The 25343-nt window shown below is 53.6% G+C and overlaps 2 protein-coding genes across 2 annotated transcripts; one reads left to right on the plus strand and one right to left on the minus strand.

Moving 5' to 3' along the window:
* Positions 1–989: 989 nt before the first annotated feature.
* LOC139230051 (ferritin heavy chain B-like) lies at positions 990–14536 on the plus strand. The gene is made up of 4 exons (XM_070861820.1): positions 990–1186; positions 9763–9909; positions 10005–10130; positions 14047–14536. The coding sequence occupies exons 1-4, from the start codon at positions 992–994 to the stop codon at positions 14200–14202; spliced, it is 624 nt and encodes a 207-aa protein (XP_070717921.1). The 5' UTR covers positions 990–991; the 3' UTR covers positions 14203–14536.
* Positions 14537–17151: 2615 nt separating this feature from the next.
* On the minus strand, positions 17152–19627 carry LOC139230054 (ferritin heavy chain-like). Its single transcript, XM_070861826.1, has 4 exons — positions 19364–19627; positions 18598–18744; positions 18345–18470; positions 17152–17635 (listed from the first exon to the last, which is right to left on the minus strand). The coding sequence occupies exons 1-4, from the start codon at positions 19463–19465 to the stop codon at positions 17480–17482; spliced, it is 531 nt and encodes a 176-aa protein (XP_070717927.1). The 5' UTR covers positions 19466–19627; the 3' UTR covers positions 17152–17479.
* Positions 19628–25343: the final 5716 nt, after the last annotated feature.

A 25343-nucleotide genomic window follows, 5' to 3' on the forward strand; every position in this document is an offset into this window, starting at 1 on the left:
TTTGTGGGAGCTTGCTGTGCGCAAATTGGCTGCCGCATTTCCCACAACAGCGACTACACTCCAAAAAAAGTGCTTCATTGGCTGTAAAGCGCTTTGGGACGTGTGGTGGCCGTGAAAGGTGCTATTTAAAGACAAGCAAGTCTTTCTTTCAGTTGCTAGGCCCCAAGCTCTGAAACTCGCTCCTTAAACCTCGCCGCCTTTTTCTCAGAATTCCAGAACCAGGGGTCACAGTCTGAGGATAAGGGGTAAAGCCATTTAGGACCGAGATGAGGAGAAACTTCTTCACTCAGAGAATTGTGAACCTGTGGAATTCTCTACCGCAGAGAGTTGTTGAGGTCAGTTCGGTAGATATATTCAAAAGGGAGTTAGATGTGGCCCTTGCGGTTAAAGGGATCAAGGGGTATGGCGAGAAAGCAGGAATGGGGTACTGAGGTTGCATGTTCAGCCATGATCATATTGAATGGCGGTGCAGGCTCGAAGGGCCGAATGGCCTACTCCTGCACCTACTTTCTATGTTTCTATATTTCTCCTCCTTCAAGACGCTCCTTAAAACCTATCTCTTTGACCAAGCTCATTTCTACTTATGTGGCTCGGTGTCAAATATTTTGTATCGCATAATTAATACTCCTGTGAAGCACCTTGGGATGTTTTACTGCGGTAAAGGCGCTATCCAAAGACAAGTTGTTGTTGTTGTTTCCAGCAGGCCCTACCTAAAATGGCGGCCATGGGGCCGGAGCGCGGGATGGTGGCGGGCAGCGCGCCACACCCAACATGGCGGCCGCGCGGTCCCGCCGCCACACCCAACATGGCGACCGATGGGCCGGAGCGCGGGATGGTGGCGGGCAGCGCGCCACACCCAACATGGCGGCCGCGCGCTGCCCGCCGCCGCACCCAACACGGCCAATCAGCGCGGCCCGGCGGTGGTGTCGGGGCCGGCGCCGTGCGCGCTCCTCGCAGTGGCCGTGCGCGCGCCCCCCTCCCCCGCCAGCCCATGGGGAGCCTGCGGGGCGTGTGGCCGGCGGCGCTGCTCCTGGGCCGCGGCCTGCGGGGTCCGGCGCTCGGCCTAGCGGCCCGGCGGCGGCGGCTCCAGAGTCAGGGCCGCCAGAACTACCCGGCGGGCTGCGAGGCCGCGATCAACGTGCAGATCAACCGGGAGCTCGCCGCATCGTACGTCTACCTGTCCATGGTGAGAGAGAGAGGCCCCACACCCTGTACACCCCCACACAGAGAGAGAGAGAGGCCCCACACCCTGTACACCCCCCACACACAGAGAGGCCCCACACCCTGTACACCCCCCACACAGAGAGAGAGAGAGGCCCCACACCCTGTACACCCCCCACACCCTGTACACCCCCCACACACAGAGAGAGGCCCAACACCCTGTACACCCCCCACACACAGAGAGAGAGAGGCCCCACACCCTGTACACCCCCCACACACAGAGAGAGAGGCCCCACACCCTGTACACCCCCACACAGAGAGAGAGAGAGGCCCCACACCCTGTACACCCCCCACACAGAGAGAGAGAGAGGCCCCACACCCTGTACACCCCCCACACACAGAGAGAGAGAGGCCCCACACCCTGTACACCCCCCACACACAGAGAGAGAGGCCCCACACCCTGTACACCCCCACACAGAGAGAGAGAGAGGCCCCACACCCTGTACACCCCCCACACACAGAGAGAGAGGCCCCACACCCTGTACACCCCCACACACAGAGAGAGAGGCCCCACACCCTGTACACCCCCCACACAGAGAGAGAGAGAGGCCCAACACCCTGTACACCCCCACACACAGAGAGAGAGGCCCACACCCTGTACACCCCCCACACACAGAGAGAGAGGCCCAATACCCTGTACACCCACACAGAGAGAGAGAGGCCCAACACCCTGTACACCCCCACACAGAGAGAGAGGCCCAACACCCTGTACACCCCCACACACAGAGAGAGAGGCCCAACACCCTGTACACCCCCACACACAGAGAGAGAGGCCCAACACCCTGTACACCCCCACACCCTGTACACCCCCACATAGAGAGAGAGAGACCCCACACCCTGTACACCCCCACACAGAGAGAGAGGCCCAACACCCTGTACACCCCCACACACAGAGAGCGAGGCCCAACACCCTGTACACCCCCACACACAGAGAGAGAGGCCCGGCCCACACCCTGTACACCCCCACAAACAGAGAGAGAGAACCACACCCTGTACACCCCCACACACAGAGAGAGAGGCCCACACCCTGTACACCCCCCACACCCTGTACACCCCCACACACAGAGAGAGAGGCCTAACACCCTGTACACCCCCCACACACAGAGAGAGAGGCCCCACACCCTGTACACCCCCACACCCTGTACACCCCCACACACAGAGAGAGAGGCCCAACACCCTGTACACCCCCTCACAGAGAGAGAGAGAGGCCCAACATCCTGTACACTCCCACACACAGAGAGAGAGAGGCCCAACACCCTGTACATCCCCACACCCTGTACACCCCCACACAGAGAGAGAGAGGCCCAACATCCTGTACACCCCCACACACAGAGAGAGAGGCCCAACACCCTGTACACCCCCACACACAGAGAGAGAGGCCCAACACATCCCAAATACCCCACACAGCCCCTCCACCTGTCCTGGTGAGAGAGAGAGGCCCGGCCCACACACTCTGTACACCCCCACACAACTCCCTGTCCATGGTGAGAGAGAGAGGCCCAACACATCCCAAATACCCCACACAGCCCCTCCACCTGTCCTGGTGAGAGAGAGAGGCCCGGCCCACACACTCTGTACACCCCCACACAACTCCCTGTCCTGGTGAGAGAGAGAGGCCCGGCTCACACCCCCACACAGAGGGAGAGGCCCAACACATCCCAAATACCCCACACTGCTCGTCTACCTGTCCATGGTGAGAGAGAGAGGTCCGGCTCATCCCACAGGGAGAGAGAGAGAGAGGCTCAAACACCCCCACACACACAGGGCCAAGCACCCTGTACACCCCCACACAGCTCATCCACCTGTCCATGGTGAGAGAGAGAGAGGCTCAAACACCCTGTACACCCCACACAACTCCCTGTCCATGGTGAGAGAGAGGGACCCCACACCCTGTATACCCACACCCCCACACAACACAGCCCACATCCTATATAACCCCACACAGCTCATCTACCTGTCCATGGTGAGAGGCCCGGCTCATCCCACACAGAGAGAGAGAGAGGCCCAACACATCCCAAATACCCCACACTGCTCGTCTACCTGTCCATGATAAGAGAGGGGGGCTCAAACACCCCCACACACAGAGAGAGGGCCACACAACCCCTCCACCTGTCCGTGGTGAGAGAGGGGCCCGGCTCATCTCACACACCCCCACACAGAGGGAGAGAGGCCCAAACACCCCACACTGCTTTTCTACCTGTCCATGGTGAGAGAGGGGGGGCCCGGCTCATCCCACAGAGAGAGAGAGGCCCAACACATCCCAAATACCCCACACAGCCCCTCCAACTGTCCATGGTGAGAGAGAGAGAGGCTCAAACACCCCCACACACAGAGAGAGGGCCACACACCCCACACAACTCACTGTCCATGGTGAGAGGCCCGGCCCACACTCCCACACAGCTCATCTACCTGTCCATGATGAGAGAGAGAGAGGCCCGGCCCACACCCACACACACACAGAGGGCCAAATACCCTGTACACCCCACACAGCTCATCTACCTGTCCATGATGAGAGAGAGAGAGGCCCGGCCCACACCCACACAGAGGGCCAAATACCCTGTACACCCCACACAGCTCATCCACCTGTCCATGGTGAGAGAGAGAGGCTCAAACACCCCACACAGAGAGAGAGGCCCAACACATCTCAAATATCCCACACTGCTTGTCTACCTGTCCATGGTGAGAGAGAGAGGCTCAAACACCCCCACACAACTCCCTGTCCGTGGTGAGAAAGAGGCCCGGCTCATCCCACACAGAGGGAGGCCCACACAGCTCACACACACTGCCCATGGTGAGAGGCCCGGCTCACACACCCACACCCCCACACAGCTCATCTACCTGTCTATGGTGAGAGAGAGAGGCCCGGCTCATCCCACACAGAGAGAGGGCCACACACCCTGTACACCCCACACAGCTCATCCACCTGTCCATGGTGAGAGAGAGAGAGAGGGCCACACACCCTGTACACCCCACACAGCTCATCCACCTGTCCATGGTGAGAGAGAGAGAGAGGCCCATACACCCTGTACACCCCACACAGCTCATCCACCTGTCCATGGTGAGAGAGAGAGAGAGGCCCACACATCCTGTACATCCCCACACAGCTCATCCCACACACTGTCAGTGGTGAGAGAGAGAGAGGCTCAAACACCCCCACACAACTCCCTGTCCGTGGTGAGAGAGGCCCGGCCCACACCCCACACAGAGGGAGGCTCACACACACTGCCCATGGTGAGAGGCCCGGCCCACACCCCCACACCCACACCCCCCTCACAACTCACTGTCCGTGGTGAGAGAGAGAGGCCCGGCTCATCCCACACAGAGAGAGGGGCCCATACACTCCCACACAATCCATCTATCTACCTGTGAGAGGCCCAAACACCCCACACAGCTCATCTACTTGTCCATGGTGCGAGGCCCGGCCCATACCCCTACACAGAGAGAGGGCCAAGCACCCCTGCACAACCCATCCCACACAGCCCAGCTCATCCACCTCTCCATGGTGAGAGAGAGGGACCCCACACCCTGTATACCCACACCCCCACACAACACAGCCCACATCCTATATACCCCCACACAGCTCATCTACCTGTCCATGGTGAGAGAGAGAGACCCACCCCCACACATCCTATACACCCCCAGCTCATCCACCTGTCCATGGTGATTGAGGCCTGGCCCAACACAGCCCACACACCCTGTATACCCCCACACAGCTCGCCTACCTGTCCATGGTGAGAGAGAGAGAGGCTCAAACACCCCCACACAACCCACTGTCCATGGTGAGAGAGGCCCACACACCCTGTACACCCCACACAGCCCATCCACCTATCCGTGGTGAGAGAGAGGGAGAGGCCCAACACAGCCCACACAACCTATACACTCATAGCTCATCTACCTGTCCATGGTGAGAGAGAGGGAGGACCAGCCATACACAGTTCATCCCACATCCTCACTGCCCAGCCCACTGTCTATGGTGAACGAGCGAGAGGGAGGCCCAGCTCATCCTATACACCCAGCTCTGCCCCCCACCCCCACTCCAGCTCATCTCACACACCCCAGCTCATCTACCTGTCCATGGTGAGAGACAAAGGCCTATACACCCCACCTCATCCACAATGTCCACGGTGAGCGAGAGAGGCTCTACACATACGATACATCCCGGCCGCTCACTGTCCATGATGAGAGAGAGGCAAGGCCCGGCCCAATGCAGCCCAGCCCCAACCCAGCACATCTACCTGTCCATGGTGAGAGAGGGACCCACACATCCTATACACTCAGCTCATCTACCTGTCCATAGTGAGTGAGAGCGAGAGGCCCAACCCAACCCTACACATCCCGCACAACCCCAGCACGCCCTCACTGTCCATACTGAGAAGGGCCTGGCCCAGAGCAGCAGATAAGTTCAACACAACCCAGCAGGCAAAAACAACCCCAGCCCAGACATCCCATACACCCCAGCACATCTCGCTGTCCATGTTGAGAGAGGGGCCCCACACAACACAGCTCAGCTCAGCCTAGCAGGGAAATCCCAGCTCAGCTCAGTCCATACAATCTAGCACATTATCCCCATCCACCACAGCCCGGGCACATCATAAGAAATGAAAAAAAACACCCAGCAGACAAGCCCAGCACATCCTCATTGTCTAGCACATACCCTCACAGTCCCAGCAGGGAAACCCAGTAGATAAGTCCAACAGACTGGCCCAGACAACGCAGGATAGCACGGACACAACCTAAGAAAAGGAAAGTCCATCCTAGCAGACAAACCCAACAGAGCCCAGTACAGCCCATACAACCCAGCTCAACACAACCCAGCCCAGCAAGGAAAACTCAGCAAAGCCCAACAGACAAGCCCAGCACATCCCATACAATCCCCCACACAGCCCGGCAGACAGAGCCCAGCAGAGAAAACCAAGTACAACCCAGCACATCCTCACTATCCAGCACATACTCCCACAGCCCAGCAGACACCCCAGCACAGCCCAGCAGGGAAACCAACACAGCCCGAGCACATGCTGGAATACTGCGTGCAGTTTTGGTTTCCATATTTGCGAAAGGATATACTTGCTTTGGAGGCAGTTCAGAGAAGGTTCACTCGGTTGATTCCGGGGATGAGGGGGTTGACCTATGAGGAAAGGTTGAGTAGGTTGGGCCTTTACTCATTGGAATTCAGAAGAATGAGAGGTGATTTTATCGAAACGTATAAGATTATGAGGGGGCTTGACAAGGTGGATGCAGAGAGGATGTTTCCACTGATGGGGGAGACTAGAACTAGGGGGCATGATCTTAGAATAAGGGGCCGCCCATTTTAAACTGAGATGAGGAGGAATTTCTTCTCAGAGGGTTGTAAATCTGTGGAATTCGCTGCCTCAGAGAGCTGTGGAAGCTGGGACATTGAATAAATTTAAGACACAGATAGACAGTTTCTTAACCGATAAGGGAATAAGGGGTTATGGGGAGTGGGTGGGAAGTGGAGCTGAGTCCATGATCGGATCAGCCATGATCGTATTGAATGGCGGAGCAGACTTGAAGGGCCGTATGGCCTACTCCTGCTCCTATTTCTTATGCTAAGGAAGAACCCACCCAGCAGGGAAACCACATCACCTACAATCCAACACATACCCCCCACAGTCCCAGCAGAGAAACCCAGCACAGCCCCATACAATCCAGCACATACCCCCTACACAGTGCCAGCTGAGACGCCAACAAACCCGCTCACGCAATTCCCAGTACGTCGCACCACAAGCCAGCACATTGTTTCACAATCCCGTCAGAAACCCAACACATCTCCGTACGGTACCAGCAGAGAAGCACATCACATCCGCTCACGCAGTCCAGCACATCCTCCCCCCCCCCCACCTCCCATACAACCCCAGTATCCTTGCACCTCACACCCCCCAACAACCCAGCACATCTGACAATCACCAGAAGCAAAATGTAAGCCGATTGATTTAGAGTAAGCACAGAATGGGACATGGTTTTCAAATTAAACAGCCTTAAATGAGGCTGAAGATGAGAAGTCGCTGCAAAATATATACAGAACAGTCTCTCCTCACATGGTAGAGCTTCAAAAAAAACCAGGATAAATATAAAACAAAGCCACAATACTGCGGTTGCTGGAAATCTGAAATAAAACCAGAAAAAACTGGGTAACACTCAGCGGGTCAGGCAGCATCTGTGGAGAGAGAAACAGTTAGCGTTTCCAGTCGCTGACCCTTCGTCAGAACTGGAAGATGTTTGAGATTATCAGTTTTAAAGCACGTACAGAGCGTAACTATAGTTGGGATTGGATGTAAACTGAACAGATTTATATTGGAAACCTTACATGAACTCACGTTTCTTTATAGCTTCCTATGCCTTGTTTATAATGGAAACTACGTCCGTTAATTTGTCGTACTGTAATTACACCCTCCCACCAGTGGAGGTGCTGCAGTGCCTCCTGTGGCGGGAAAGTGCAACTGCAGCGTGACGAGTTTACATAGGAAATTCCACTGTAAATGTGGACATTGGCCACATTTATTAAAGAAAGAACTTACATTTAAAAAGCTCCTTTCACAGCCTCAGGATGTCCCAAAGTGCTTTACAACCAATGAATTACTTTTTTGGAAATTTAGTCACTTGCAATGTAGGAAATACGGCAGCCATTTTACGCACAGCAAGCTCCCGCAACCAGACAATCTGGGTTTGTTTTAGTGATGCTGGTTGAGGGATAAATATTGGCCAGGACACCAGGGAGAATTCCCCTGACCACCTTCGAAATAGTGGCCGTGGGATTTTTTTTTTACATCCACCTGAGAGAGCAGACGGGGTCTCGGTTTTAACGTCTCATCCGAAAGACGGCACCTCCGACAGTGCGGCGCTCCCTCAGCACTGCACTGGGAGTGTCAGCCTCTCTGGAGTGGGAAACGAACCCACAACCTTCTGACTCCGAGGTGAGAGTGCTACCATTGAGCCACAGCTGACACCGGTCCATTCTTAGTTGCCCTGAGAAGATGGCGGTGAGCCGCTGCCATTTTGAAGCGCTGAAGTCCTCGTGGTGGCGGTGTGCCCTCGTGGTGGCGGTGTGCCCACAGTGGCGTTGGGTAGGGAATTCTAGGATGTTGACACAGCGACGGTGAAATGAGGGTGCGTTATATCCACGTCGGGTTAGTGTGTGCATTGGAAGTGACCGGGGGGGCTGGATATTTTGGGTCTCTCTGCGTCCGTTTTTCGCCCGGGAGCGGCAGCAATGGTAGCGGTGAGGTCTCCTGGCCGGGCGGTCAGCCTCCAGCGCCCCGCAGCAATCCTCGGTTCTGGTTTCGTGGCGGGAGAGCTGCACCTGGTGTGCAATCCCCCTGGTCGCGACTCTGGCGCGTGTTTGAACTCCGACCCGACCTGTACACCCCGCGGCGCACCCCTCACTGACCACCTGGGAAATCAGGGCGGTCCAACCAACTTCTCGGCGAAAAGGTAAGTAATGGACTGCTAAGGGGGTACTTGTGCATGAAACACAAAAGGATAGTGTGCAGGTACAGCAAGTGATCAGGGAGGCCAATAGTATCTTGGCCTTTATTGCAAAGGGGATGGAGTATAAAAGCAGGGAAGTCTTGCTACAGCTATACAGGGTATTGGTGAGGCCACACCTGGAGTACTGCGTGCAGTTTTGGTTTCCATATTTACGAAAGGATATACTTGCTTTGGAGGCAGTTCAGAGAAGGTTCACTCGGTTGATTCCGAGGATGAGGAGGTTGACTTATGAGGAAAGGTTGAGGAGGTTGGGCCTCTACTTATTGGAGTTCAGAAGAATGAGAGGTGATTTTACCGAAACGTATAAGATTATGAGGGGGCTTGACAAGGTGGATGCAGAGAGGATGTTTCCACTGATGGGGGAGACTAGAACTAGGGGGCATGATCTTAGAATAAGGGGCCGCCCATTTAAAACACAGATGAGGAGGAATTTCTTCTCTGAGGGTTGTAAATCTGTGGAATTCGCTGCCTCAGAGAGAGCTGTGGAAGCCGGGACATTGAATAAATTTAAGACAGAAATAGATAGTTTCTTAAACGATAAGGGGTTATGGGGAGCGGGCAGGGAAGCGGAGCTGAGTCCATGATCGGATCAGCCATGATCTTATTGAATGGCGGAGCAGGCTCGAGGGGCCGTATGGCCGACTCCTGCTCCTATTTCTTATGTTCTTATGTAAGTGTGATTGTTTTTTCTTTTAAATGTTTTTGTATTGTGGCGTGGGCAATGTTTTGGGAATGTTTTTGTGGTTTCTCCCCCCCACCCCCCGCACCCCCAGGCGTCTCTGGGAGCGCTCCCGGCCCAGCTCTCTAGCCCGAGTGTTTCCCATGCGAGCGCCCAACGCTTCCCTTAGCGCTGCGCCCCCTGACTTAGGCCCCAGCTGCCCAAACTTACAAAAACTGAGGCGCAAAACTGTTCTCTGGCGCTAACCTTCCTGCCCCACTGCCATTGTCGCCCCCCCCCCAAAACATCAAAGCCCATAATCCAGCCCTTAGTTCTGCGTGATACAGCAGTCACGCCACTGCCCTGTTCCGTTTCAGGCGTACTACTTTGACCGGGATGACATTGCGTTGAGAAACTTTGCCAAGTTCTACATGGAGCAGTCGGACGAGGAACAGGAACACGCAACGATGCTGATGAAGTTTCAGAATCAGCGTGGAGGCCGTATCATCCTGCGGGATATCAAGGTCAGCGGGAGGGAAATGTCTCCGTCCTCTTTTTGTTCTCCCGCCCCCCCCCCCCATTGAGAAAGTTCCTGCAACTCCAATGTCTGTATTTTTAGAAACCTGACCAGGACGAATGGGGCAATGGTCTGGAGGCTATGGAGCGAGCTCTGCAGCTGGAGAAGGATGTTAACCAATGCCTACTGGACCTGCATAAACTGGCTTCCGAGCAGAACGATCCCAATGTGAGTGTGGCCAATCGCGCCCAACCTGAATTGGTGCCCAAATGTAATTGTCCTCCGAGCGACGAAGGTTATGATCAGAGGTCAGTGAAGGTCAGATCAGCCGTGATCTTACTGAATGGCGGAGCAGGCTCGAGGGGCCAAATGGCCAACTCCTGCTCCTGTTTCTTATGGAGAGACTTACATAAGAGCATAAGAAATAGGTGCAGGCCATCCGGCCCCTCGAGCCTGCTCCGCCATTCAATAAGATCACGGCTGATCTGACCTTGGCCTCAACTCCACTTCCCCGCCCGCTCCCCATAACCCTCGACTCCCAAATTCACAGATAGCAAGTGCTCAAAATTATGAGGGTTTTTGATGAGAGTAAAGAAGGAGAAATGTTTCCACTGGCGAGAGGGTTGTCGATCAAAGGACACGGATATAAGATAATTGAGGGTCGTTCAGCCCGACTGCCTGCCTCTCTTCCGCGGTTACATCCGAGCCAGGGTGTCCCTGGAGATGGAGCACGCGGTGTCCACCGGTACGCTCGCGGCCTTCCGCGAGAGGTGGGCGCCGGAGGGACTGGAGTGTATCATCACCCCCGGCAACCAAATTATAATTTGACCGTAGTTTTTCAAAAAGTATAATTTGTTAATTTGTCAGTTCTAGTGCCTCTTTGGCGGGGTGGGGGGCGGGCACGTGATTTAAAATAGTTGTAAGATAATTGACAAAAAAAATACAAGGGTGGGGAAAATGAAAATTAAAAAAAATTACACAGCGAGTTGTTGTGATGTGGAGTGCGCTGCCTGAAAGAATGGTGGAAGCAGATTCAATAATAACTTGAGTATATACTTGAAAAGGAAAGGTTTGTAGTGCTGTGGGGAAAGAGCGGGGAGTGGGACTAATTGGACAGCCCTTTAAAAGAGCCGACACAGTTACAATGGGCCGAGCGGTCTCCTGCTGTGTTGTATGCTTCTATGATTAAGCTTAGAAGGCGGAGAATCTAACGAGAAGCATAGTTTGTGACTCGATCCGGTTTTGCCCATCTTGGGAGGGTAAAGGTTAACTGAGCGACGGTGGATCAGGAAGGGGTGCTCATGGAACCTGCCCGCCTTTTGCCTTGTAATTGGAGGGCAGAAGTAATGCTCAGAAACAGCAGTACCCCACCCCCTGCACAACCCCCCCCCACCCCCTGCACACCCCCCCCTCCCCCCGCACACACCCCCCCCCTCACCCCCTACACACCCCCCCCTCACCCCCTGCACACCCCCCCCTCACCCCCTGCACACCCCCCCCTCCCCCCGCACACACCCCCCACCCTCCCCCCGCACACCCCCCCCCCCACCCCCTGCACACCCCCCCCCCCCACCCCCTGCACACCCCCCCATCACCCTGCACACACCCCCCCCTCACCCCCTGCACACCCCCCCCACCCCCTGCACACCCCCCCCACCCTCTGCACACCCCCCCTCACCCCCTGCACACCCCCCCCTCACCCCCTGCACACCCCCCCCCCACCCCCTGCACACCCCCCCTCACCCTGCACACACCCCCCCCACCCCCTGCACACACCCCCCCCCCACCCCCTGCACACCCCCCCCACCCCCTGCACAACCCCCCCCTCACCCTGCACACCCCCCCCCCCACCCCCTGCACACACCCCCCCCCACCCCCTGCACACCCCCCCCCCACCCCCTGCACACCCCCCCCCCACCCCCTGCACACCCCCCCCCCACCCCCTGCACACCCCCCCCCACCCCCTGCACACACCCCCCCCCCACCCCCTGCACACACCCCCCCCCCACCCCCTGCACACACCCCCCCCCACCCCCTGCACACACCCCCCCCCACCCCCTGCACACACCCCCCCCCCACCCCCTGCACACCCCCCCCCACCCCCTGCACACACCCCCCCCACCCCCTGCACACACCCCCCCCCACCCCCTGCACACACCCCCCCCACCCCCTGCACACACCCCCCCCACCCCCTGCACACCCCCCCCCACCCCCTGCACACCCCCCCCTCACCCCCTGCACACCCCCCCCCTCACCCTGCACACCCCCCCCCCACCCCCTGCACACACCCCTGCACACCCCCCCCACCCCCTGCACACCCCCCCCCTCACCCCCTGCACAACCCACCCCCCACCCCCTGCACACCCCTCCCTCACCCCCTGCACAACCCCCCCCCACCCCCTGCACAACCCCCCCCCACCCCCTGCACAACCCCCCCCCCCACCCCCTGCACACCCCCCCCCTCCCCCCACGCAATTTCGTCCCTGCGATTTAAAAAAAGGCTAGTGCCACATTTGTGACCCTGCATTAAACACTGGGCAGTGAATGTCATAAATCCGTACTCCTCACACCAGCTTGTAGCCCTCAGGAAATCCCTCTCCGGCCGGTTAACTGGGCGCTGACGCACGTGTTTATAGCCCTGCTGCAGAAGAGAAACAGCTCTAAAATGTGGAAATTTGATTCCTGTATGATCAAACTGCAACAACTTACATTTATATAGCGCTTTTAAAGTAGTAATACGTCGCAAGGCACTTCACAGCAGCGGTTGGAAACATAGAAAATAGGTGCAGGAGTAAGCCATTCGGCCCTTCGAACCTGCACCACCGTTCGATATGATCATGGCTGATCATGCAACTTCAGTACCCCTTTCCTGCCTTCTCTCCATAGCCCTTCATCCCTTTAGCCATTAGGGCCACATCTAACTCCCTTTTGAATATATCTAACGAACTGGCCCCAACAACTTTCTGTGGTAGAGAATTCCACAGGTTCACAACTCTCTGAGTGAAGAAGTTTCTCCTCATCTCGGTCCTAAATGGCTTACCCCTTATCCTTAGACTTTGACCCCTGGTTCTGGACTTCCCCAACATCGGGAACATTCTTCCTGCATCTAACCTGTCCAATCCCGTCAGATTTTACATGTTTCTATGAGATCCCCTCTCATTCTTCTAAATTCCAGTGGATATAAGCCTAGTCGATTTAGTCTTTCTTCATATGTCAGTCCTGCCATCCTGGGAATCAGTTTGGTGAACCTTCGCTGCACTCCCTCAATAGCAAGAATGTCCTTCCTCAGATTAGGAGACCAAAACTGTACACAATATTCAAGTTGTGGTCTCACCAAGGCCCTGTACACCTGCAGTAAGACCTCCCTGCTCCTATATTCAAATCTTTTCACTACGACGGCCAACATGCCATTTGCCTTCTTCACCGCCTGCTGTACCTGCATGCCAACTTTCAATGACTGATGTACCATGACACCCAGGTCTCGTTGCACCTCCCCTTTAGCCTAATCTGTCACCATTCAGATAATATTCTGCCTTCCTGTTTTTGCCACCAAAGTGGATAACCTCACATTTATCTACATTATACCACATCTGCCATGCATTTGCCTACTCACCTAACCTGTCCAAGTCACCCTGCAGACTCTTGGCATTCAAGCAGGACAGGTGACCAAAAGCTTGGTCAAAGAGGTAGGTTTTAAAGAGCGTCTTAAAGGAGGAGAGAGAGGTAGAGAGGTTTAGGGAGGGAATTCCCGAGCTTGGGGCCCAAGCAGCTGGGAGCACAAACACCCAACGATGGAATGATAAATTCAGGGATACGCAAGTGGTCAGAATTGGAGGAGCGCAGAAATCTCAGACGCTCTTTATACTCGGGAGGCTCGGAAACATGATCTGGTGACCGAGAACTATCTGACTGACACGTGGAAAATTTCTCACTTGTAATTTGATTGACTAATCGACAGGATAATATTGGAGGTGGTTACTCTCAACGTCGGGGAGAGGGGACAAGGGGGGGGGTGGTAACACTCTGATTCTATCAGCGGGATCTGCAAGTAGTTTCAGAGCGAGACCTTGAATGTCTGCCTGTTGGATGGAGTAAGCCGCACTACGGAGAGACTCTTCAACGCTGCGTTCTCTTCCTATTTTAGCTGTGCGAATTCCTGGAGTCAAAATTCTTGAACGAGCAAGTTGAGGCCATTAATAAGCTTGGAGAGCACATCACCAACCTGAAGAGGCTGGGAGCCCCTGAGAATGGCATGGGGGAGTACCTGTTCGACAAGCACACCCTGGGGGAGAGCAGTTAACGACACGTGAGGTTTGGCCGACCTGCCCTGTGGCGTGCATCCGTTAAATGTCTTCGTTTGATGCCCGAGTCTGCCTTTTTCTTTTTCCGTTTTCCGCAAGTTCATCGGCTTGTAAGCATTCCGACTCTCCAGAAAGGATTCCATTGTCCAACTGAGCAAATGGGGCTGTGTGTCTTGCTGGCCCAAGTGTTGAGTTATAACACTGTATTATTAGTAAAATACTAGTGCGACGTTAAAGTGAACCCCTTGTGGTGACAATGATCCATTGGGCAGGCACTCTGCAAAGAATGCACACTTGGCAATCTGTTTCTAAATAAAAGCTGTTAAACCTTTACCGTTTGTGCCTCAGTTTTTCTTGGAGCCACAAGGCACGACTAGGAACAACAACAACCTGCATTTATATAGCGCCTTTAATATAGTGAGACGTCCCAAGGCCCTTCACCGGAGTATTATGAGATAAAACAATTTGGCACTGAGCAGCATAAGTAGAAATTAGCGCAGGTGACCAAAAGCTTAGTCAAAGAGGTCGGTTTTAAGGAGCGTCTTGAAGGAGGAAAGAGAGGTGGAGAGGTTTAGGGAGGGAGTTCCAGAGCTTGGGGCCCAGGCAACAGAAGGCACGGCCACCGATGGTGGAGCGATTATAATCAGGGATGGTCAGGAGGGCAGAATTAGAGGAGCGCAGACATCTCGGGGGGTTGTGGGGCTGGAGGAGATTGCAGAAATAGGGAGGGGGCGAGGGCCATGAAGCGATTTGAAAATAAGGAGGAGAGTTATGAAATAGAGGCCGATGTGAGTCAGCGAGCACAGAGGATGATGGGTGAGCGGGACTTGGTGTGATTTAGGACACGGGCAGCCGAGTTTTGGAGTTTACGTAGGGTAGAATGCGGGAGGCCAGCGTTGGAATAGTCAAGTCTGGAGGTAACAAAGGCATGGATGAGCTGAGGCAGGGGCGGAGACAGGCAATGTAATAGGCGGTCTTAGTTATGCTGCAGATATCTGGCAGAAAGCTCATTTCAGGGTCAAACAAGAGGGAAACATGCACTAGGCCAGTGTATGAGAATGGGAAAGGCCCCCTTCCCTGCCCTTTCTCAGGAAGCGGAGAGATGCAGGATGTACTCGCCCTAAAGATGCTTGGCTGGGTAGCTGGTTGTCCTGTAATTTCCCAAGTGACAGCCCCCTAGATAATGAGTGTGAGGCTTTTTAGAGGGAAGAGACGAGGGGAAATTGCAGCTAAATTCGATCTGTGCGCACATAGAAATTTACAGCACGGAAGGAGGCCATTTCGGCCCATCGTGTCCATGTCGGCCGACAAAGAGCCACCCAGCCTAATCCCACTTTCCAGCTCTCGGTCGTAGCCCTGTAGGTTACGGCACTTCAAGTGCACATCCAAATACTTCTTAAATGTGGTGAGGGTTTCTGCCTCTACCACCCTTTCAGGCAGTGAGTTCCAGACCCCCACCACCCTCTGGGTGAAAACAATCTCCTGCCAATTACTTTAAATCTATGCCCCCTGGTTGTTGACCACTCTGCTAAGGGGAATAGGTCCTTCCTATCCACTCTATCTCAGCCCCTCATAATTTTATACACCTCAATAAGGTCTCCCCTCAGCCTCTTTTGTCCCAAAGTAAACAACACCAGCCTCCCCAATCTTTCCTCGTTGCTAAAATTCTCCAGTCCTAGCAACATCCTCGTAAATAATCTCTGTACCCTCTCTAGTTCTGGTCACCCTTTCCTGTAATGTGATGACCGGAACTGTACACAGTACCCTAGTTGTGGCCTAACCAGTGTTTTATACAGTTCAAGCATAACTTCCCTCAGCACAGCACTGGGAGTGTCAGCCTTGGTGTTTGTGCTCAAGTCTCTGGCGTGGAGTCTTAAAGCCACCTTGTGACTCAGGCGAGAGTGCTACCCACTGAGCCACAACTGACATCACTTAGTTACTGAATAGTGCACTACACGGAGCTCCTTCACGGCAAACGAGCCAAAGGTGGACAACGGAAACGCTACAAGCACGACATCCCCACCGACACCTGGGAGTCCCTGGCCAAAGACCGCCCTAAGTGGAGGAAGTGCATCCGGGAGGGCGCTGAGCACCTCGAGTCTCATTGTCGAGAGCATGCAGAAATCAAGCGCAGGCAGCGGAAGGAGCGTGCGGCAAACCTGTCCCACCCTCCCTTACCCTCAACCACTGTCTGTCCCACCTGTGGTTCTCATATTAGACTGTTCAGCCACCTAAGGACTCACTTCAGGAGTGGAAGCAAGTCTTCCTTGATTCTGAGGGACTGCCTATGAGGATGATGACTGAATGGTGGTAGATTGTACATTTATCTGTATTTATAAAGGTGCAAGTGGCTTAGTACCACCACAGACAACCAGCAATTCCAATTATTCTGCAGCAGTGCCACAGGAGTGAAATTAGGAAACATTTCTACATGCAAGTAAGTTTGGAACTCTTCCGCTAACGGCAATTGATGCAATAGTTTAATTTTAAAATCGGGAAGTTGATACCTTTGGTTAACAGAAAGCAATTAAAGGGACATGGGCCAAAGGCAACTTTATAGAGTTGGATCACACATCAGTCATGATCTCACAGGCTCAAGGTGCTGAATGGTTCTGTACTCCTCTGCAGGCATTTGTCCTGTGTTGATGAGGTTATATTCAGGACAGAGATGGATAGATTTTTGGAGTCGGGAGGAGGGGGAAAAACGAGGGATTAGAGATCGAGCGAGAAGGAGTCAAGGTCTTATTGAATGGCAGAGTAGGCTCGAAGGACCCAAGGTCTTATTGAATGGCAGAGTAGGCTCGAAGGACCCTATATCTTATGTTCTTAAAAAGGAATCCTTATGCACAAAGCCATCTTAGTGGGTACTTTTCTACAAGGGAAGGGACCAGTATAGTTGGTGCATGTGTTGTAAAGGGTTAATATTTCAAAACAAAAAAAAAAGGAACTTCATGATAACACGTCAACTTTTATTTAGTACCTTTAACAGGAAATCAGCAGCTTGTGCCGTGCCATACAGTTTACAATCATTTTCCCTTCAATTAGAAACTTTATCACAACAGGTACAAAGTCAGAAACAATGCCACTGTAGAACATGCCTCTTCACCCTTTCCATTTACAATACTCAATTCACAACCAAGTTAATTCCCCATTTAAAAAAAAACAAAATCAAAAAAAAGGCAGACACTGTCCCAACAAGTGAAAAGCATCAATTAGCACAGAAGGTGGTGGAAATGGATAGGCACACTGCTGATCGCCAGGCGGCGTTTGGTTTTTTTAGCTGCTGTCTCCCAGGGTGTGCTTGTCAAACAGGTACTCGGCCATGCCATTCTGGGGCGCCCCCATGCGGACCAGGTTGGTAATGATGTCGCCAAGTTTCTTGATCGCCTCGACTTGCTCGTCCAAATAGTGAGTCTCCAGGAAGTCGCACATCTAGGAATAGAAAAAATAAAGGTGGCCGTTAGCCTTCACTGAACCTCCCGGGCACCAAAGTGCTTACTGTCGAAGCCTAGCCGGGGGTTTTAATTTACAAAAAAAAAATCTCTCAGCATGCAACCAAAGATGGCAATTATGTTGACTTGATTCAATGCACAAGATCAGAACAAGTTATTGCAACATATAAAAAGTTTACTCCCACTCAAAAAAACTCAAGTTTCTAGACTACACCCAGGATATTTCCTGATCTGCCACAAGAAAGGCTAGGTTCCCTTGGTGGGATGAGCAGAGGCTAGAGTGCAGCTTGAACACCAGCGTGGAGCCATTGGGCTTGAATGGCCTGTGCTGTAAATACTCAATCGTAGGCAGTCCCTCGGAATCGAGGAAGACTTGCTTCCACTCGAGTTTTTAAGGTGGCGGTACAGTCCAATACGAGAACCAGTCTGTCACAGGTGGGACAGATAGTCATTGAGGGTAAGGGTAGGTGGGACAGCTTTGCCACACACTCCTTCCGCTGCCTGCGCTTGATTTCTGCATGCTCTCGGCAGAGAGATCACAGGACAAGACAGGACCGCCCAGACTTAAAAAAGTCTGCAGTTGCCATGGTTGTAATCAAATGCCTTGGGTGGTGGGAGGGTTGTGTTGAAACCCGATAGGATTAGCCTCGGGTTGGACAATGGAAGGAGAGAGGTCGGTCGGTACTTACATGAGGGTCGACCTTGTCAGAAGCGAGCTTATGCAGCTCCAGGAGAGATTGATTAACTGTCTTCTCCAAGTGCAGGGCGCACCTCATCGCTTCCAGACCATTGGTCCATTCGTCTCGGTCAGGTTTCTAGGGGGAGGGAGAGGAGATTATTGGGTTAGACCACATCTTTAGGGGGAAAAAAAACACACACACACTGAACAAAAGAGGCAGGAAGAGGGGCTGGGAGGCAGGGAAGCCATTTCTTGACACTCACCGACACATCCTGGAGAATGACACGGCCCCCGCGCTTGTTCTGAAACTTCATCAGTTTCTCGGCGTGTTCCCGCTCCTCGTGGGACTGATCGTGGAAAAACTTGGCAAAGTTCTTCAGGGCAACATCATCTCGGTCAAAGAAGGCAGACTGGAGAGAGAGAGAAAAAAAAAATATAGAAGTCAAGGGGGGTGAAAAAAAAATGTAGAAGGAGATTCAGTCTCCCCTGTGCAATAAGGAGATGGTGGGATGGAGATTTAGTCTATCTGTGCAATATGAGGTTCTGGGATGGAAGGGTAGAGAGCTGGAATCAAAGTAATCTCAAGGGTCACACTGGACCTCGACTGCTTGCAGATTACCCAAGGCAGAATCGGTCGCGTCGTGGTCCACAATAGACCTCGCCTGCTTACAAGATGTCTAAAGGCAGCCCACGCTAGAATGGGGAGTCCTGCAAGACTGGGTCACAGACACCCGCGAGGTTTTTTTTTTCCTGTGTGTCTTACGGTCAAGATGGAAGTTCCCTTTGTGCTGGGCAAAGTCTCAAGGCAGCAGCTAGTGGTGGGAGGGACAGAGCTAAACAAAGGGCTCGACTGCACGCCCTGCATCTTCAGAAAAAGCCCCCCCCCCCCCAAAAAAAAAAGTGTTTCTCACAAAAATTTCCCCTCCACTTGATACAGGAAATTAAAGATAGAATGTCGAGTGAGGCCACCAACCCTGAATGCACAAGCCCCGACAAACACACACAATGAGGATAGCTACCCCGCCTTACCATGGACATATAGACATATGAGGCATACAGCTCCATGTTGATTTGGCGATTAATGCCCGCCTCGCATTCCTGGTGATAGTTCTGGCGCACTTGGGAAGACATCCTGATATTCTGCTGGTGGTAGTCTCCAAAAAGGTAACTTGGTACAAAAAGTGTTTAGGTTAAAATAAAAATGCAATTCTTTTGTTGCACGAAAGTATGAAGCTGGGCGGTCTATTCCGTTCAAACACTGTTGAAGCAAGAATACAGCCCTGATTCTGAGCTATGGCTCCTCAAGCGCCTCTATTTATTGGACAAGCCACCTCCCACAATCTGCTGCCTTGTTAACGCCCCCCTGGTATGATTCAGCAAAAACAAATCCTGCCGCCTCGTTAACTCTTCAAGCCCTGGGTTGGTGCTCCAGGAGTGCGCCTCTACTTATGTTCTGTGACCATTTCTTGTCCATCATGCCATGTATTTTAGAACAGTTCCACCACTGGGTTCTATCGTCCAGCGGCGTAGCTTGTTGAGTGTGAGATGGAGCCTTGCAGCGAGGAAGATCGAAAAAGAGGGTTGGGGCGATGAAGCAGCCCTGCTTGACCCCAGTCCGGACGTGGATTGGGTCTGTGGTGGATCCTGCAAATCCCCTGGGAGGACAGACACACCAATGTCAGTGTCCTCAATCAGGCCAATATCCCCGGCATCGAAGCACTGACCAGCTCCGCTGGGCGGGCCACATTGTCCGCATGCCCGACACGAAACTCCCAAAGCAAGCTCTCTACTCAGAACTCCTACGCGGCAAACGAGCCCCAGGTGGGCAGAGGAAACGTTACAGGGACACCCTCAAAGCTCACCACCACCTTCTCAAGGTGCGATTAGGGATGGCCAATAAATGCCGGCCTTGCCAACAATGGTGACAGCCTGAGAATTATTTTTTAAAAACCACTGGTCGCGGTAAAGTTTCGGATTGGCTCAGTGGTAGCAAGTTTAAATCTGAGTCAGAAGGTTATATATTCAAGCCCCACACCTTCTTGAACCGCTGCAGTCCGTGTGGTGAAGGTGCTCCCACAGTGCTGTTAGGGAGGGAGTTCCAGGATTGTGACCCAGCGACGATGAAGGAACGGCCGATATATTTCCCAGTCGGGATGGTGTGTGACTGGGAGGGGAACGTGGAGGTGGTGGTGTTCCCATGCGCCTGCTGCCCTTGTCCTTCTAGGGAGTAGAGGTTGCGGGTTTGGGAGGTGCTGCCGAAGGAGCCTTGGCGAGTTGCTGCAGTGCATCTTATAATGGCAGAGTTGAAATTTAAAACTTGGATGTAAAAGAGACCATGGAACGATTAGAAAAAGCACGTGGAGATCTCCCACTGTCCGGGATAAACATTTATCCCTTAACCAACACCATTTAAGACGGAGATGAGGAGGAATTTCTTCTCTCTGAGGGTGGTGAATCTGTGGAATTCTCTGCCCCAGAGAGCTGTGGAGGCTGGGTCATTGAATATATTTAAGGTGGAAATAGACAGATTTTTGAGCGATAAGGGAATGAAGGATTATGGGGAGTGGGCAGGGAAGTGGAGTTGAGGCCAAGATCAGAGCAGCCATGATCGTATTGAATGGTGGAGCAGGCTCGAGGGGCCGAATGGCCGACTCCTGCTCCTATTTCTTAAGTTCTTATCAACTGGTCATTCATCTTATTGCTGTTTGTGGGGCTTTGATCGACTGCGTTATTCTACAAAACAACCGTGACTGCACTTCAAAAAAGTAATTCATTGGGCGAAGAAGCACTTTGGGACGTCCTGAAGTGCTGAAGGTTCTGGGCTGGGCTTTACGGGTCCTTTGCGCTCGGGGTTTGGCCCCGGAGCGGCGGTGAAAGGCGGTGTTCAGGTCTCCGGCGTCCCGCCGCGATCCTCCGGTCGGGCGTTTGTGGCGGCGGGGAGCAGAACCGCCGGGGAGTGCCGCACACCGGCCGAAATGTGACTGGAACCCGACCCGTCAGCCCGGAATGGCGCCTCGCAATCACCGCCTGGGACACCGGAGACGTCCCGCCACGCTGGCGGTGGTGAGGACGGTAACGGTAAAGCGCGAGTGTTGGTTCTCCTAACTTTTTTTTAGCGATTTGCGATGTGGTGGGGTGGGCAATGTTGTAGGAATGTTTTGGTGTGTTTTTTAAGGTTTGTCGCCCCTTCCCTCAGGCCCGTCTCACCCGGCACATTAGTTCGCGAGTTTCCCATTTTTGCCCCTGGAAAGTTGTACACTGCCTCCCTTCCCATTGCGCCCCCTGACGCAGGGCCCGGATGCCGAAAATTCCTTATTAAAGCGCAACCGATTCCCACCCCGCCTCCATTTTTTCGCCCCGCAAACAGTAAAAGCCTACAAATCCCCTGGGAGGACACACGCACCAACATTAGCGTCCTCGACCAGGCCAACATCCCCAGCATCGAAGCACTGATCACACTCGGATCATCTCCGCTGGGCAGGGCCACATTGTCCGCAGGCCAGACATGAGACTCCCAAAGCAAGCGCTCTACTCGGAACTCCTTCACGGCAAACGCGCCAAAGGTGGGCAGAGGAAACGTTACAGGGACACCCTCAAAGCCTCCCCGATAAAGTGCAACATCCCCCACCGACACCTGGGAGTCCCTGGCCAAAGACCAGTCCGCCCTAAGTGGAGGAAGTGCATCCGGGAGGGCGCTGAGCACCTCGAGTCTCGTCGCCGAGAGCATGCAGAGGAAGGAGCGTGCGGCAAACCTGTCCCACCCTCCCCTTCCCTCAACTACTGTCTGTCCCACCTGTGACAGGGAGTGTGGCTCTCGTATTGGACTGTACAGCCACCTAAGGACTCATTTTTAGAGTGGAAGCAAGTCTTCCTCGATTCCGAGGGACTGCCTATGATGATGATAAAAATCCAGCCCTCTTTCATTAACGATCGTTGACATATGAATGTGTCAGCAGCTAAAACAGATATGCAAAAGTGCAGAGCCGATTAATGGATTGTAAATATTTATGACAGATGGAGGTATGTGACTGTAAACATGTTTAACTGGCTGGTGCTTGCCTGCACGTCTCAACCCAGTAAGCAGCGACTTAATATGCTCAATCTTATTGAGTGAAGTCTGTAAGTTTCAGGGTTGAAGATAAAGAATATCAGCTGCTGTATGACTACTGTCCAGTCAGCATTGAGAAATCAAGGGATGTCAGCCTGACACAGCAGTAACATTCTTGCCATTGAGTCATAAGATCACGGGTTAACATTCCCCCCCCCCCCCCCACCCACTCCAGGAGGTGAACACAAAATCCAGGCTGACACTCCGGTACAGCGCTGAGGGAGCGCCGCACTGTCGGAGGTGCCGTCTTTTGGGTGAGCACCATGGGAGCAGGCCGGGGAGTGGAAGGAGCAGTGTGGCGGTGTACCACTCCAGGGGAGCAGCACGTGCTGGTGCAGGAGAGCGACGGCAGCGAAGAGGGACGTCACCAAGGTCCAGGTCGGTGATTGGAGCGTTGGGGCAGACACAGCAGGAGCAGCGAGGTCGGGGGCGAGAGATTGTAGAGGGACGTGATCGGGGCCCAGAAGGGGCGTGAGTTCAAGGCCCAGAGGAGGCGAGGGCCCAGGGGCGGCACGGGCCCAGCCCCACACTGTGCGATACGTGTGCGCTGGCCCGTGCTGGTCTCCAGTCGTCCTGGTCAACCCTTGCCACTGGACCGAGACCTCGCTCTGTCAAGCCCCGTGTGGTGGCTGGTGTGCAACGGTCACCCCACGTTAAATAAATCCACCGACAGGCATCTTCCACCCTTCAGGATGTAATTCGGGATCTGGAATATTAGGTCCTTCATTGAAACACCTGTGAACTTTTTGACGTGGAAGTCATCCTCGACTCGAGGGACTGTCTATGATAGGAAACCCAAGGTCCCTGTCGGCCTGTTCAGGTGGATGTCCCATGGCACTATTGAAAGAAAGAGTTAGTGAACTCTTCCGGAGTGATGGGCCAAAATTCATCCGTCAGCCAACATCACCCGAAACAGATGATCTGGTCATTCAGCTAATTCCAAAAAGAGATGTTAAGCTGAGGCCCAGTAATATCTCTTTGTTGTACAGTAAGGTGAACATACAGAACAGATGTTATGGCCAGACTCTGTACTGTTTATCTTCACGTGATACAAAAATAAAGACTATGTCATGCTAGTCCACATCAGTGGGTCTTCTTACATGAGTTAAAATGGCTTCTAACTATCCTCCAGCATTTCTAACCTCGTCGACCCAACAAAAGCCCACGGAGGCAGTACCTCGGTTTAACATCTCACCCAAAGGACAGTACTTCTGGCAATCCCTCAGTGCTGAGATAAAAATAGATAGTACTGGGACCATTCAGCAGCTCAGGCATCCTCTGTGGAGAGAGGAAGGTCGGGTTAACATTTCAGGTCGATGACCTTTCGTCACAACCCTAAGGTCATCACCCAAAGGTCAGTGTCAACTGTGGCTCAGTGGTCAGCACACTCACCTCAGAGTCAGCAGGTTGTGGGTTCAAGTCCCACTCCAGAGGGAGCGCCGCACTGTCGGAGGGGCAGTACTGAGGGAGCGCCGCACTGTCGGAGGGGCAGTGCTGAGGGAGCGCCGCACTGTCGGAGGGGCAGTGCTGAGGGAGCGCCGCACTGTCGGAGGGGCAGTGCTGAGGGAGTGCCGCACTGTCGGAGGGGCAGTACTGAGGGTGCGCCGCACTGTCGGAGGGGCAGTGCTGAGGGAGCGCCGCACTGTCAGGGGCAGTACTGAGGGAGCGCCGCACTGTCGGAGGGGCAGTACTGAGGGAGCGCCGCACTGTCGGAGGGGCAGTGCTGAGGGAGCGCCGCACTGTCGGAGGGGCAGTGCTGAGGGAGCGCCGCACTGTCGGAGGGGCAGTGCTGAGGGAGTGCCGCACTGTCGGAAGGGCAGTGATGAGGGAGTGCCACACTGTCGGAGGGGCAATGCTGAGGGAGTGCTACACTGTCGGACGGCAGTACTGAGGGAGTGCTACACTGTCGGAGGAGCAGTACTGAGAGAGTGCCACACTGTCGGAGGGGCAGTGATGAGGGAGTGCCACACTGTCGGAGGGGCAATGCTGAGGGAGTGCTACACTGTCGGAGGTGCCGTCTTTCAGAGGAGACATTAAACCGAGGCTTCGTCTGCCCTCTCAGGTGGACGTAAAAGATCCCATGGCACTATTTCGAAGAAGAGTAGGGGAGTTATCCCCGGTGTCCTGGGGCCAATATTTATCCCTCAATCAACATCACAAACAGATTATCTGGGTCATTATCACATTGCTATTTGTGGGAGCTTGCTGTGTGCAAATTGGCTGCCGCGTTTCCCACATTACAACAGTGACTACACTCCAAAAGTACTTCATTGGCTGTAAAGCGCTTTGAGACGTCCGTTGGTTGTGAAAGGCGCTATATAAATGCAAGTCTTTCTTTTCTTCTCTCCTCAGATGCTGCCTGACCCGCTGAGTGCTTCCAGCATTTTCTGCTCTTATTTGAGATTCCCGACATCCGCAGCATTTTGTATTTTTGTTGTCCCGGAGTTACCACACTGCAGTATCAGCTGATGTTATGTGTGCATGTCCTGGAGTAGGTCATGGACCCATGACCTTCTGACTGAATCACGCTGACATCCCTTCATTCATTTCCCAATGCATATTGGACTGTAGTCTTGCCTCGACTGATATTATTTACCTTGCATTCCGGAACTTTTAGATTAGTGAAGACAAACGTAGGTCCCTTGCAGTCAGAATCAGGTGAATGGGGAACAAAGAAATGGCAGACCAATTGAATAAATACTTTGGTTCTGTCTTCACTAAGGAAGACACAAATAACCTTCCGGAAATACTCGGGGACCGAGGGTCTAGCGAGAAGGAGGAACTGAAGGAAATCCTTATTAGTCAGGAAATTGATGGGATTGTAGGCCAATAAATCCCCAGGGCCTGATAGTCTGCATCCCAGAGTACTTAAGGAAGTGGCCTTAGAAATAGTGGATGCAT

The sequence above is a fragment of the Pristiophorus japonicus genome, chromosome 19 (assembly GCF_044704955.1).
Source record: "Pristiophorus japonicus isolate sPriJap1 chromosome 19, sPriJap1.hap1, whole genome shotgun sequence".
Lineage (NCBI taxonomy): Eukaryota > Metazoa > Chordata > Chondrichthyes > Pristiophoridae > Pristiophorus > Pristiophorus japonicus.